Below are 15389 nucleotides of genomic sequence, written 5' to 3'. Positions count from 1 at the left end.
GGGAGAAGACAGTCAGGATGGGACAGGGAGTTCGGAAAGTTAGGGTTGGTATGAGCTTGGTTGAGTCCAGGAAGTGGCCATGGAGAAGATATGGCCAGGGATGAACAGCCTGAATTTTGTTCTTTCTGAACAACTCTGGGGTCTAGTGTGTGTGTGTGTGTGTGTGTATGTACAACTACAGCAGCACATGACCAGATTTGTCTAAAAAGGGCTCCACTCTATTTTCTTCACAAATTTGTGTGTGCAAATTTACGAGATAGCGACTGCATGAAAATTTCTGCATGCAATAGTGTATGTGTGTGTATGCGGGTTGCGAGAGGGTGGCAGTAACCGTGGTTACTCTGTGCAGATGCCATCTCGTCGGGGGATGATGAAGACGATACAGAGCGATCGGAGGACGCTGGGGCGGACGGAGAGCAGATAAGTGAGTATGGGAGGAACGAAAGGAGGGATGAATGAGTCAATGATGCACTACCCTTCCTCACCAACTCCCAAAGATTAGGCGCCCTTTAGCAAGGCACATTAAGCGGACAGTAGAAGCCTGCGGGTGCACTGATCTGACCCTGTTTTCTCTCCACAGTCACTTTCTCTGTCTGTTAAATGTTGTTTCTATAGTAAACTCAACCCTCATTCTCCTAGCAGCTACTGCTATTTTTTCAGCACCTTCCCTGAGTAAAAGTAATAAATGCATGACCCTCATTCTACAGAAAATAACCACAGTTATACAGTAGCATTTTAGAAATAAAAGCAAATAAATATGTAGCCGCACAGTGTAAACTTGCCTGTGTGCCTTCACTTTATATGGTCAGCATGTTGTGATGGTGTTCTAGTTGTTTCATGTATGATGATTCAGTGATGCTACATCACAATGCGAATAGTTTCTCATAGGTAAGATTTCCGTGAAAGCAGCAGCGATGTCACACTGAAGATAAAACCTAAAAAAATTACATTTTAAAGTCACACATCTCCCCATATCTAAAGCTTAAGAAGCTTAGAAACTCTAAAAATCTTACATACCTCCTTTGTTTTAAGTCATATCCTGGTCCAAAAGAATAATTAACAGAATGTCAAGTCTGGAATGCTGATTGTGATAGCCAAACACTTACAAAGACTTAATCCCTAAGTGAATTAATCTTCTTACCATTGTCATTGTTTATTAGCACAGTTCAGATTATGATTCAGGCAGGAGAGAAAGTGGATGGTCTCTATTCTTTCAGGATCGGGAGGAGACAGCTGTTAGCAATGCCAAAACTCTCAGCTCTGCCCTGCACCCACATCTCTATTGCTATTCTATACCTTCACATTCCTGTCTAGGTCTATACTTTATTTTGAGATTTTGGAGTGTGTGTTGTATAGTGTGTGTGTGTGTGTGTGTGTGTGTCTCCAGGGAATACAGAGATTCCTGACATTCCTTTAGCTAGTGTCCCTCAGGTAGTGAGGCCTCGTGGAGCCAGCCAGCCAGTCGGTCAGCTGGGCTCATCCATTATGAAAGACTCCCATCTGGACCCAGTTACCCACCTGATGGGCTTGTGTGTGTGTGTGTGTGTGTCTGTGTGTGTGTGTGTGTGCATGTGTGTAAGAAAGAGAAAGTTTTTACCCAAGTTTGTGTAAGCGTTGGTGAGTATCTGGGGTAGTAATGTGTTTATGTAGCCACGTGCACACATACATGCATTCACATACACATACGCTCACTGAAGCAAAAAAGATGAGGGCTTCCACATCTTGTTAAAATTCTCCACACGCATTGTGTCTCACCGTGAGTCCTCCTCCTCCACTTTTGGGCTGACTGTAATTGCCTGAAATCCATTAAATATGGGGGAGAGAGAGGAACTCAGCAAGAGGAAAAAAATGGGGGAGAGGGAAAAGATCCAGGCATTCTGGTGGTAATAAGCTGTTTGAAAACAAAGAGAAAGCTGTTCTGGCAGTACAGTTGCATTTTCTCGCTGTGTGTGTTTCTGAAAATTCAAAACCGAGATTATTATTAAAAGAAAGGGGGAAGAAGAGGAGAGGGAAAATAGGCAGGGAGAGGAGGGGGAGTTTGTTGGATCAGTACCAACACTTCTCTGAGCATGGCGTGGAGCCTTGGCTGAGGGCCGAGGACTGGAGCAAGGGAGGAGGGTGCATGTAGGCGTGGGAGGGAATGAGAGCGGAGAGTGCGGGGTGTAGCTTTATATTCGTGGCTTTTCTTTTTCTTCTGGAGCGCTCAGAATGGGTTGGGCATCAGGCCACCGCAAAAGCAGAGCGTTTTGATTTGACTTTGTATAGAAGATTGAACAACATAAGCCGGTGAAAAAAGCTAAAAAGGGAGAGAGTCCAGAGTGTTTGTCCATCATCAGCAGTGGGTGGTGTTATTGGAGGAGACATGGACGAGCCTCTGCAGGGATCTGTGAGGGGAGCTGTGTTTAGGGGAAGGGTGAGGGTGGGGGTAGTGGTGGAGGGTAACACTGATGTCATGATGAAGTTAAAGAGCAACGTGGACCTTTGCTTTCCGCATTCAGTCCTGATGTTGTCCAGTTGACGACTTTACTCATTATTGTTTACATCATCACTCATTGTCATTGTGGCTCCCCTTTAGTTAAAGCTGCACATGTCAGGATTTTCATGGAAGAATAGAGTTATCTCACCAGCATAATTGAAGTCAGGAATAAAAGTGACAGAACACTTTGAAACATAAAGCATGCAGCTAGAGCACTCGTGCGCAGCTCAGAGAGAACAGTTTGTCTCCTGTTAATGAAAATTGTTAACTCTTTGCTGATGTCCTGTTATATGTTATGGGTACTGAAGTGATAAATCTATCTATTCAAAAGATAAACTGTATTTGGGTCCTCCAGTGTGCAACTTTATGTTGAAGATTATGGCCACTGTTGGAAAACAAATGAGAGATTTCTAAAATAAAGTCATAATGTTGTGGGAAAAAAGTCATATTACAAGAATAAAGTTGTACGTTTATGAGAAAAATATTGTAGTATGAGAATGAAGTCATAATTTCTAGAAAGAAGTCCAAATTTTATGGAAATAAAGTTTTATGGTTACAAGAAAAAAGTCATAATGTTATGAAAAAAGTTTTGACAAAAACATTTTAAAGGTCCTAAAAACCTATTTACTCAATCAGCTTCTTACAATGGGTAATGATTTTCTACATGGATCAATTTTCTCTCTAAGTTTGAACAGTTTTGCTATTTCACAACAGCGGTTTCTGTATTTTTATTTTGTCTGAGCTCAACTCACTTGTTTGAAGTGGGACTCAATAAAGTAAAAAGTTGATGCCACATAAACCAATCAAGATTTAACAATCCTTGAATCAAAATTTGGTGACAGTTGTGGGGTTGTTAGTTTATGTTGCCAGGCCAATAATGATTATATATAAAATAACTTTAAAAAGTTTTTTTTACTGAAAGTTATGTATTTAGTTATGAATATGTAATTTTTTCAGGGGCTTTAAAGGTGAGAGTAGTCTATCGGCTTACATGTCAAAATGAGGGACATGCAGGATCTAAAGTTATAGGTCATTATAAGCTTGTTATAACTTCATTAGCATAGTTGTCGCTGTTCAAAGAAAACCATGTATCTCCAAATTTGGTGCTTTTAAATTTTTCAGAAAAAACAATCGAGTGATCGTTTGGGGGTGGAGAAAATTATCCTACTTCTTAAGCTTTTCAAACAATTTAAAAACCCTTTGGATTAGCAAAAAAAGCTGAAAACAAGGGTTTCCCTCCTCATGAAAAGTTTTTTGGAACATTTTGGAGATACATGGTTTTCACAGGACCAATACTCTTGAAACTGTATTCTTGAAACTCCCATTGTTTCCCCAACAGTGGCCGTCATAATCCACTGTACAAAGTTGCCTTGTTTAGCTTGCACAGATACATGGTAAAGAGGAGGATATCACAGTTTAACAAGAAATCGTTTCAATGTTGAAATACCACTTTGGGTCACTGATGGATTTAGCTCTCCGGAGGAATCTTGACTCATAGTGAAGGAGTTAGATAACCTCAGCTCACCCCAGGCCAGCTTAGGATAAACAGCCGTGAGTGGGGATCCGGATGCACGGGGCTTTGGGGGAGGCGGGGGTTCCTGGAGTCCACAGCAGTTGGGCCAGTGAGAGTTTGGCTTCATCTGGAGGGAGGTCTGAGGGTTGTCTCGTTTGAAGGAGAGCATGGGAAACTGCACTGCTCACCTTTCATGTCCCAACCTCATCCTCCAACCTGGCTGCCAGTTTGGGGTCAGAGGTCGTTTTGGAGAGAGACAGCCTCGCAATGGTCTCCACCTAATCTGTCTCTGTGTGGAGGGGACTGCGAGGTGAAGATGCAGGAAGAGAAGCACAGATAGTGAGAGTGAGAAGGAAGAAGAAGAAAGGGGAATGCCTAATTATAGTTTGAGCAAGCACCATATGCATCCATTCATGAAGGAAGAGCACTGTTTACTGACTTTACTATCCAAGTATGCGCGACTTGTCCGGTTGTGCGTGCCAGAGAAAATGATGGGAGGTGTCTGATAGTATGCAGATTGGACGGGCGGGATAGAGTGGAGGGAGGGCACTGGAAGCAAATATTCTCCTGGGATGTAAACTTATCTTTGAGGGTCATACGAAAGTCAGTAGGGGTCTTATCTATGGGTATTCCTTCTGTTGCTTGTACGCCTGCTATATGGAGAGGAAGTGATTGTGTGGAAGACTGTTTGGGTTGTTGTTTGACTTTGAGTTCCTCTTCCCCTCTGAGCCCCATCTGCTTAGGCAATCACGCTCCCAGGTGCAGAGAGAAAGGGCGGGTGGGGGGCTCTGAGGAAAATCCAGCTGACTGAGAGACAGAAATTGGGAGAAAAGAGGGAACCAGGGAATGGACAAAACACAAGGAAGGTGACAGATTTCAGTAGGAAAAATGGTGACAGATTTCAGTAGGAAAAATGGTAACAGTTTGGCGTTGATAAAATCTGGACAAAAGTGTGCGTGGAGAACTCTGAAATCCTTCGTTAAACGTGACATTCATTTTCTCCCCTGACGGCACATAATGATTTTCCAAGGGTGATAAGCATCCCTGGCCCTGCCGTCCATATCTAGCCAAGTGACAGGCAGATAAACAGGGGAGCTATGGTAATTGGAGGAAGTGGAGGGAGAAAAAAAGCTGCTAAGTGGAATGAGATGAAATTGAATGTGATGGTCTAGTTACCCTCTTGGCAACGCCCAGGCACATTCTCCCCTCAGAGCTGATGTTTTTTCCCCCTTTGCAACACCCCGCCGAGCCTACAGGGAAAGTGTGTGTTTTTATTTAACTGTGTGAGTGTGGAGCTCTGGGTTGTGTTATGCAGACGGCAGGTCAGTCAGTGTTGCCAGAGGCGGGTGGGGGGTGTTAGGAATGGTTCAGGTTTGCCTCTGCGGTCACGCTTCCATGTATATCTGTCTTAGCCAGTCCAAGGCCCTGAAGCCAAACTGCAAACTGTTAATGCTGAGGACATGATTAGGAAATCTCACCCTGACTGAAGACCAACTGTTCTTTGGTTGTAGGCGCTCCATATTGGACCTTGTCAGCAAAGATGGAGAAGAAGCTGCATGCGGTGCCAGCTGCCAACACAGTCAAGTTCCGCTGTGCTGCAGGAGGCAACCCCCGGCCCAAGCTGCGCTGGCTTAAAAACAGCAGGCCTTTCCGCCAAGAGGACCGCATGGGAGGGTATAAGGTAGGATAAACAGTAATACATCATACTTTTTATTGCAAATGTCAACTCTCTGCCTTCTCTTGCTTTTTTTTTTACTGCTTTCTGTGCTACAGTACTTCTGGCCATTTTGTGAATGTATTTACAAGGGACGTCAAGCCTCCTACTTCCAATCATTCCCTGGCTGTCCTTTCACCCCCTTTCCACCCTTCAGTGGAGAGACGGGAGGAGAGTAGACAGAGGAAACGAGGGCAGGGTTTCTGGTGTGAAATTGGAATTGCTCATCCGTGCGCCTCCTCTCACCAGGATACTTTGCAGAGCCTCTCACTGTAACTCGAAATGGTTCTTTACCCCCAACAATTAGAAACTTAAGCCCGGGACTTAAGGGTTAAATGCCCCCAGACAGTAAGGTATAGAGAAAGTAGGTAGTGTCAGGGTTGAAATGAGTTGAGAATGCTGAGGTAACTCAATCAGGGAGAACAGGTCCCACTGGCTTTGGTCAGAAACTACTATGTGAATCTAGCATGTGATTCTATTGTTATGAAATGCGATTCACAAACACTGTTGCTGAGCTGGTTAAAATTTAAACTGAAGGAGCTTGACGTGCTGTGCAGCTTACTAACTCTCTCTCTGTTTATAACATTCTGCATAAAGAAAAGTGGTCATAACTTTAATTCCATTTCAATAGTAGACTTAAATGAGTATGACTTTCTATGCATAGTACACTGTTTCCAACAAAAAAGCTTTGTTTAACTTGTGAAACTGTCTCTTGCCCTAGTCACGTTTCGGGAAATAAAACAGTCTGAGTTGATATATATGTGCTGAAAATACCTGATTCTGTATGTCATGGGAAAGTAAAGCTAGTGTTGCTGTGTTTTATTTCCTCTTTGTATAAAAAAACCTGAAAACGGCTACATCTAGTCTTAATGCGAAGAATTCCTCCACTGTGACGGAATCTATTTGGATTACAGTTTAGTTATGTTTGCTCCTAAATTCCTCTCTTTGTCTCTGAAAACAAGCAGCATTTTCTGTATATACTAGAGCTGTACTGATAGATTGGAATAACTGTTTAAACAGACAGTTGTGAAATAAATTTAAGAAAAGATCCGGTGATGCTGAACGAGTCTAAGGCTCCTGGTTAATGACTGACAGTTTATGAGGAAACACATCTCCCTGCCAGGAAAGTTTAGGAGCAGATTATGTTGATGTAGCTGCTAATGTCGCTTCCCTTTGGCTTTCAGCAGGCTCATTACAGCGTAGACAAAAAACAGCCACGACGTGACGGAAATGATACAGTCAGGCTGTCAGATACACTGTGGGCAGCTTATTTCTTTCTTTTTGTCAACAAATATTGGACAAAGCCTGTACCTGAGCCCAGCCCTGTGGCATAATATCTCCATTGTGTGAAATGTAAGCCTGTACAAGCAGTAGCTACAGTCTCTCTTCAGTGTGCAGACGGAAACACTATGTTAGCTCACACCTGCGGTGAAACTATTTTTGCCAATAATTATGAATAGCTGTGCTTAGACTATAAGGGTGGGGTTTACTATCCAAGATAACAGTGACTGACAGAAGAATTAGAAGACTACAAGGAAGTATGGGGGTGGGGGGGTGGTGGTGGTGTATTTGAATTTATTTTTTACCTTTGTAAAAATTGTATCCAATTCTGTTTTATCCAGTTCTCTGTGACATCTACTTTTCAGAACTCCCCATATGACCAAAAACTAATAATATAAAAGAAATTGGGATATTTTTCCCAGCAGTTGATGTAACTGGAATAAAGACAATATTCTGATGCTGTGGAGTCATTCTGGTGGAATCAGCCTGTCATCAGCCTCAATATTGTTTTCCAGCACACAGCATCAGCTTTCATCTTTCATTCTTCCAACCAAATCCCCTCTGTCATCTTTCTCATGTAGCGCTAGCTATTATGTCTGTCATTTCTCTGTATTTGCACGTTTATTGGCATGTGTATCAGTGAATGTGTCTGTGTTTCTGTCCACTCATAACAAGAAACCCCTGCCTCTTGTACCCAGGTGCGTAGCCAGCACTGGACCCTGATCATGGAGAGCGTGGTGCCGTCGGACAAGGGCAACTACACCTGTCTGGTGGAGAATGAGTTTGGATCCATCAACCACACATACACCCTGGATGTAGTAGGTCAGTACCATGCATGCACAAAACATGCACATACACACACACACACACACTCAGACTCAGAGTACACCTGTGAGGCCAACAAAGGTGGAGTGGAGGGATAGAGGGAGGGAGAGGTAGAGGATGGGGGAGGCCAGAAAGAGTTCTCACGGTGAGAATAGTGTGTATGTGCGTGCGTGTGTGTGTGTGTGTGTGTGTGTGTGTGCTGTTTGATTGCCCAGGTGCACTCTAGATGCAGGTGCAGGTCAAGGACTGCTGCCAAGTGTATGGAAGCTAAAGATGCACGTGTCAACAGTTTGAATGTAGTTTCTATTTATTTATATAATTTTGTAATTCTTTATTCTTCTTATTATGTCTTATGACATATTGTAGTTGTTTTAATATATTTGTAACACCAACTTGGTGGTTATTTTGTCACCCATCCCCCATCTTCACTCAAATAATTATTTTTAAAGATCGATTTAAAGGGTCACTTCACCCAAATCACAAAAATATTTTTCACTGGAACTACTTTTTATTCAGAAAATTGCTAACAATGAAGTCTGTGGAATATCCTGATTAAATGTGTGTAAAAACACACGTTGTTGGTTTTCCAAATGCAATTTTCCATGATTTGAGCACCACAACCTTGACTAATAAAACAGAAACTATCTGCATGGCGCAATATCAGACAGGGACAGATGTTTTTTGTGTGATTTGGGTGAACTGACCCTTTAAGGTCAGCTGAGGTATGATGGGGACTTAAACCAGTAGCGGATGATCATTTAGTGTCACTCTGAGGACAGAGTGCTGGCCTCAGCGTTATTACAGCGAGTTCAGACCCAGCTCAGTCAACCCCTCACTATGACCTTTGGAGCGCAGACAGCAAAGAGTGTTTTTCTGCTCAGTTTGCGGAATCGATAAATAGCGGGGACAACAAGGAGAGGCGAATAAAGATAGTAGATCAATGTGTGCATGTGTGTTTGTCTGAGAGCATACAGCAACTTTGCCCTTAATTTGATGCAAACCCGCTCTCCTTTGGCGTCACTCGAACCGCTATACAAGCAATCAGTACACATCAAAGTTTATCTGACACAGTTATTCTTCTAAAGGCCAGTCAATAATCCACAGATAACCCGGACAGACATGCAGCTGCAGCAGTTTGATTCACAGAAGAGCATTTAGGGGCCACCGGTCACTCCGTGCTTCAATGTCTGTATGTAGAATTATTCTCCTACTGTCTCCATTGTCCTAAGCAGACCTACTGTAATTACACACTTGTGTTTTGATTAGCGTCTCCATGGTAATAAGGAGTATTATTTTCATTATATCAGATGGAGATTGAATACCTGAGGGTTTTTGCACAATGAGCGTACAGGCACATGCACACAAACACATGAAGGTCCACTCACACACACACACACGCTTCCCAACTCCGGCCCCCTGTTCTGCTCCCCTCTGGAGTTAGGTAAAGCTCTCCTTCAGGCTGCATATTTCAGTTTTTTGTTCTGTTTTATTGCAGAGCAGTAAACCCCCTCCACGTCTGGCTCCACAGCCACTGCCCCCTGCAACCTCTTGCTTCATTTTCCTCCATTATAGTGGGGTGGACAGAGGGAGGAGAGGGGGAGAAAGAGAAAAGGAGGGGATACAGAGACAGAGAAGACTGTTCTTATCAGCCTTTTTTGTTTTTTGCCCAAATGACCTGCAGGATCAGCTATTGAAACCAAGAGAAACCAGCCTTTTCTGGTTCAAACTGGCCTCTGGAGAAAGGGCCGCAGTTGAACATCCACGAGTAGACACAAATGAGGAGTCAAAACAAACGCCAGTTCTTTCAATCAGAACTGTGGCACCCAGTGGCAATGCGGCACTTTGTTGGTAGCCCCATGCCATCTTGTGCCGTGCCGCGCTCTTCCTGTGCCTCTACTCCTCCCTGACCCTTAGGGCCCTGTGTGCCAAGCCGCCAGGTTACCCAGAGTTCACCGGTCTCGCATGGGACACCATGGAATGCCCCTGGTCCGTCTCCTCACGCTTCTTTCTGCCTCTATCCCACCACTGCTGCCATCAAATTTCTCCACTAATGACTTAATTGATAAATGGATTCAGTTTTGAAACGGGTCACTATATATCGGTCAAAGCAAAACATAATAAGGCACAGCAGGGTCTGCTCTTTCTTTTTTATTTGATACAGTTGCAGATGCAGTTTGGAGAAAGTACTCTTTTTACTTAGCTAAAAGTACTAATACAACAATGTCAAAATACTCTGTCACAAGTCCTTCATATAGAACCTTACTTAAGTAAAAGTACAGGTATCATCAGCAAAATATATCTTAAAAGTAGCAAAGTAAAAGTACTCATTCTGCAGTAAAATGTCCTCTATGATTGATATTTTAATTTATATGACATTGTTAGAATGTCAATATTGACACATTAATGTATAAGCAGCATGTCGTAGCTGCTCGAGGTGGAGCTAGTTTTAACTACTTTATATAGAGCTTAGTCCAGTGGTTCCCAACCTAATGGTCGTACAAGTACAAAATTTTCCTCTGAAATGTAGTGGAGTTAAGTATAAAGCACCATAAAATGGAAACACTCAAGTGAAGTGCAAGTCCCTAAAAATTGTACTTAAGTATAGTAGTTGAGTAAATGTACTTTGCTACATTCCACCACTGGATACATGGAAACCACCCGTTAACTTTTTCTGTCGCCATTCCCTCATTTCATGCTGCAGACAGAGAGGACTACTATTTCATATCCCATCTTCCTTCATGTCTTTCCCTAAGTATAGCTTTCTTGTGTGAGGTTGATGGGCCATAAAGGAGCTTCTCTGCACTTGCCCATGCCCATGCCCACACACACACACACACACACACACACACACACACACACACACACACGTACACACGATAGTCCTTGATCTAATTTAAGCAGGAACTGCTCGACAAACTTTTATTGTTTTGGGGTTTCTCCATAATCATGATGTGGCCTATTTTCTCGCACTGCACACTCATTCTGTCATTTGGTCTGAGTTGTCGGCTATGCAGCTCTAAATGCTCCAGCTGACATTTGGATGGATTATAATGAAGGTTAGAATTAATTTTTAAAAAATGACAGCTCCAAAAGTTTTTTGGCTTGCCAACATGTCTCTCTCTGCATGACTGCTTTTTCCCTTTTTCCTGTTTTAGTAAATATATATCATGCCAGACAGTATTCTGTTTGGTAGGTTTTACAAAGAGAGCGTTTGGCGACGGACTGTTAGATTTAAGACGATCACTTTTCTCTGTTCGGGAAAGATTGAGAGGGTGAGAAGGCCTGTGAAAGATGGAGGAGAGAAAAGGAGGGGGGGAGAAAGAGAGACAATAAACAAGGCGAGTCCTAGGAATGTGCAGGAAGGAGGAGGGAGATGGGTAGAGATGAAGGAGGGGTGGGAATCATCTGATCTGACAGATTTCAGAAAGATGGAGCAGGAAGACAGGCAGGCAGACGAAAAAGTCTCTGCCTAGTTTCTGCACTCTCCATCCATCTTCCCTTCACTCACCCTGCTAATTCTTCCCCCCTTTTTTAGCCCTCCTTCTTAAACCCAGCCTCCACCCTTCATCACACAGCCTCACTCTCTGACCATCTCCCCGACCCACCCCCGACCTTACACACACACACACACACACACTCACAAACACACACATAAAACAAATTCACTGCACCTACCTTAAGGCTTTGTTTTGGAAAGGCAATGCAGCAACCCAGGCTGAGTGATGTCATTTCGTGTGTGTGTGTGTGTGTGTGTTTGTGTGTGTGTGTGTGTGTGTGTGTGTGTGTGTGTGTGTGTGTGTGTGTGGTGGCAGCGGGTGGTTGCTGTCAGTGTGGGGGTTGGTGGGCTCCTCACTGTGGTTGTGAAGGACGGGTAGTGTTTGAAAGGGGGCATTGTTCAACAGGTCTCGCTCTGTTTGTATTCACAGGCCAAGTGTTTGCTTGTAAAAGAATGCAGATAGCTGGAGATGTGGGGGTGCTATGAAGGTGTTTCACTTTCCAAGACTGGCACAAAGCTTTGCTTAACCCACTACTCACATGCAATATATATACACCCTACTTTACGGAGGTCCTCCTCCACCTGAGTTCTTTATCTTTTAGTGATAAATGCATCCGCCTCTTTGTTTTGTGTGAAGCCTCTAAATGCTAAGATAAGAAAGAAGCAGCGCAGTCATGATTTTACCTCTCACGGTTGCTGGGAAACATTCACAGTACGTGAAGTTCTGCTTTTGCAAAGATAAACTCGGAAAGGGAAATACCGAGTTTTTGAGACACTTCCCTGTTGGTCAACGTATCTGTTAAGTAATAAACCAGCCTCCTAAAACTAACATTTCCCTCCCTCTCAACAGAACGGTCCCCTCACCGGCCTATTCTCCAGGCTGGTCTCCCAGCCAACACCACTGTAAACGTTGGGGAGGACGCGCGCTTCGTCTGCAAGGTCTACAGCGACGCCCAACCTCACATCCAGTGGTTGAAGCACATTACTCAGAATGGCAGTCGCTATGGCCCCGACGGACACCCCTATGTCCGAGTGTTAAAGGTACATTCCTGCACTTCCTCTTTTAGATTTTATTCCCTTGATTAGAGGCAAATCTTTTTCTCTTTTTCTCTTGGTGTTTTGCCAGTGGTTGCAGGTGTTTCAGATGAATTTCAAAAGTCATATAAGGAGCTAATCATTATATTTCCTTCCTTATGAACTGATAGGTCTTTTTCCATGCTGGCTCTTGGTGGTGATTCCTGCTCTCTCCTGCAGATCCAAATACAGCTTTAGTCATGATGTCTGTGTGATTAATTCTACTTATTTTTCTGATTTTACATGTTCATGTCTAAGTATGTGTATGTGTGGATTGCAGCGTTCAGGCATTAACAGCTCAGACGTGGAGATTCTCACTCTCCCCAACGTGACGGAGGGGGATGCTGGAGAGTATATCTGTAAAGTCTCCAATTATATAGGCGAGGCCAACCAGTCAGGCTGGCTGACTGTCATCCCAGGTAACCCTTGAGACCTGACCCCACCTACCTATCTCCCTCCCCCTGGTGTGGTTTCCTGAACTGGGTCCCTGCTGTGGTGGTCCTGATGGTGGTCTCTTGGTGTCCCTGGGGCTCACAGACCTTCTCTCCCCTAATGTTAGACCCATGTGTTTCAGCTGCTGCCTCCACTGCTGAGACAGGTGCAGCCATGGAAGCACTGGTTGGACCTGCATACCTAGACACTGAAATTTTCACAGCTTGTGCACTTCTCACATTTTTTCACATCTCTTTCTCTCTTGCAAGCTGTGTCAAGATGGTGTATGGTATTGCAGTGCAGTGTTCTCCATGCTCTTTGTGTTTGTTTGTGCATGTGTCCAATGTGTGGATTAGACTGGCCTCTATTAGCAGGTTCTGTTGGTGACGGGAACCTTTTGTGTTTTTATTTTTGGTGTATTGGTTCTATTTTCTCATGTTTTGGTGGCATACTGGGCTCTATCCATGTCTTTGTTTATGAGGCCTCCTCTTCCTCACCCATGGAAAGTCCCAACATCCTTTGCTGTAGATGGGACCTCAACGATGGATGCCATCCAGCTCCTCTTATTTCTCTCTTGGTGTTTTGGGTCTCATTTTTTATCTCTCTCTGTTCTCCCCTTTCTCTGTGACTTGTCCTCCCCATTTCTGATTTCCATTCCCCCTCTGCACTTATCTTTGACCCTCTCTTTCTTCTTTTCCACCTCCCCCTTTTCCTCTTCCTCTGCTTTTCCTTCTCCCCAGACCGCAGGTGTTAACACTACAGATAAGGAGATAGAAGTTCTCTACTTGCCCAATGTAACATTTGAAGATGCTGGGGAGTATACGTGCTTGGCGGGTAATTCTATTGGGATCTCCTATCACACTGCTTGGTTGACGGTGCTTCCAGGTATATACACAATATACTGTCCTCTCTTTTTCTTTTTCTTTTTCTCTCCCAGCCTTTTCTAAAATGGTTGGATTATGTCATTTCAATGACCTCTGTGGAAGGCAAGTCCTCCCTCCGGAGTCCGAGGCATACAGCTCAAATATTAGATTACTGCGATGAACCAGCCTGGTCAACATCCAAGACAATGTAACGTAAGCGCAGGGAGCATATATTCTATAATATTATCTGCATTGGAGAGCTGTTGAAAGCTCAGAGCAGATATCGGGGTAGTTTGCCGACGAGTTATTATAACTCTGAGACGGAAGTGAATCTCCCAGAGCAGCTCGAGTGTCTCCAGACTCCAAAAGGAGGGGAGGGTTTGTTGCCCGCTTTCTCTTTTCCTTCTGTTACATCTCCCTCCTGCTCCTTGCGGAAAGTCTTTCAGTGCCACATTTTGATTCTAAGCTTGCATGTCAAATAAATCTGTTTTTTCTCTCCACGTGTTTCACTTACGCCTTAAAATGTTCTCCACCCCTTTCCTGGCTCTGATAATTGGCTTCTTTTAAGATCCTTATTTCTCCTTGAAATAAAGATGGAAAGGTAAAGCTCAACACTCGCTTCAAGTTGGCTTGACTTTCTCAATTATCAGGGCCAAACCTCTCCGCTTCTACACAGTGAATGACTTGTGCATGTGAATGTTTGTCCTCTTGTGTGTTCTCATTTATCAACTCGATTTATCCTATTTTTTTCCATTGCTGTATGTCTAGCCTGTAATTATGCACAGTGAAGATCAAATACATAAAACTTAGTGTCAGTGCACAAGTTCACTCCGGGCTAAACAGACAAATGTTTCTGCTCAAGTTCTAGCTGAAAGTAGGGTGGGCATTAAATATGATCGATAAGAGTAGTTGACTGTCTGCAGCCCTAAACAGACAACCGTTATCAACCCTCCCTTAATGTCGGAACCAGATGATGGTTTTGTTTTGTCTGTAAACAATATAGTATAATGATCACAGGCGGGCCATTTCCTCTTTGAGTAATATGTAATATTTATTGCACTTGATGTGCTCTTTCAGCACTGATGGCGCCTTCGAGGCTGTGGCTTCTGTGTTTGCGCTGTGGTTTTTGGACCAGCAGATACATGGCAGACAGGAGAAAGGTTCCTACATATAGCTTCACCTCCAGCTGGCTGACGGGCTGCTTGGTTGGCTGTGCTGCACAAGAGCCTTGTTTGTGGTCTGGAGGGCTATGCATTATGGAACAGTCCATTTCTATAGCACACACACACACACACACGCACACACACACATACACACACACACACAGACACAAACTCAGCCCATTTCCTCGACAGGAAGTTCAGGCCATATACAACCACGAAGGACACCGCTCTCCCTTGTTTGCTATCTGAAGTGAAGCGCTTATTGTTCCATCGTCCGTGGGTGTGTGTTTGTGTTTGTGCTCGCGTGTCTCCAACATTAGCACAGAATGCAGACATATGCAGGCCTGGTTGTACTGGCTGAGTCAAGATTTAAAACCTGTTGAGACTGTTAAGCCCTGTAAAGACCTGTTAGATTAAAAGAAAAAAAAATAGGTGTGCTGGTATCCTGGGAAGAAGAGAGAGAGGAGGATGCTGCAAAATCATTTCTGTTTAGTTTGCCTGCCGATTGTGATAACATTTACGCATGAGTCATCTCCGGAGAATCTGTCTCTG

At 43.8% G+C, this 15389-nt stretch overlaps 1 protein-coding gene across 5 annotated transcripts in view; it reads left to right on the top strand.

Moving 5' to 3' along the window:
• fgfr2 (fibroblast growth factor receptor 2) overlaps positions 1–15389 on the top strand; it is a 40745-nt gene that overhangs the window by 11217 nt on the left and 14139 nt on the right. For 3 of the 5 annotated variants that reach the window (XM_044214099.1, XM_044214096.1, XM_044214095.1), the window contains 5 exons: positions 350–424; positions 5501–5670; positions 7683–7806; positions 12156–12346; positions 13552–13696. In XM_044214099.1, coding sequence (XP_044070034.1) covers positions 350–424; positions 5501–5670; positions 7683–7806; positions 12156–12346; positions 13552–13696 — 705 coding nt within the window. Of the gene's footprint in view, positions 1–349; positions 425–5500; positions 5671–7682; positions 7807–12155; positions 12347–12659; positions 12799–13551; positions 13697–15389 lie in introns of all 5 variants that reach the window. The other 2 variants (XM_044214097.1, XM_044214100.1) reach the window with 2 other exon arrangements.

Source organism: Siniperca chuatsi, linkage group LG11, assembly GCF_020085105.1.
Source record: "Siniperca chuatsi isolate FFG_IHB_CAS linkage group LG11, ASM2008510v1, whole genome shotgun sequence".
NCBI lineage: Eukaryota > Metazoa > Chordata > Actinopteri > Centrarchiformes > Sinipercidae > Siniperca > Siniperca chuatsi.
Note: the sequence above shows the minus strand (reverse complement) of the source record. Positions and strands in the feature narration are given on the sequence as shown.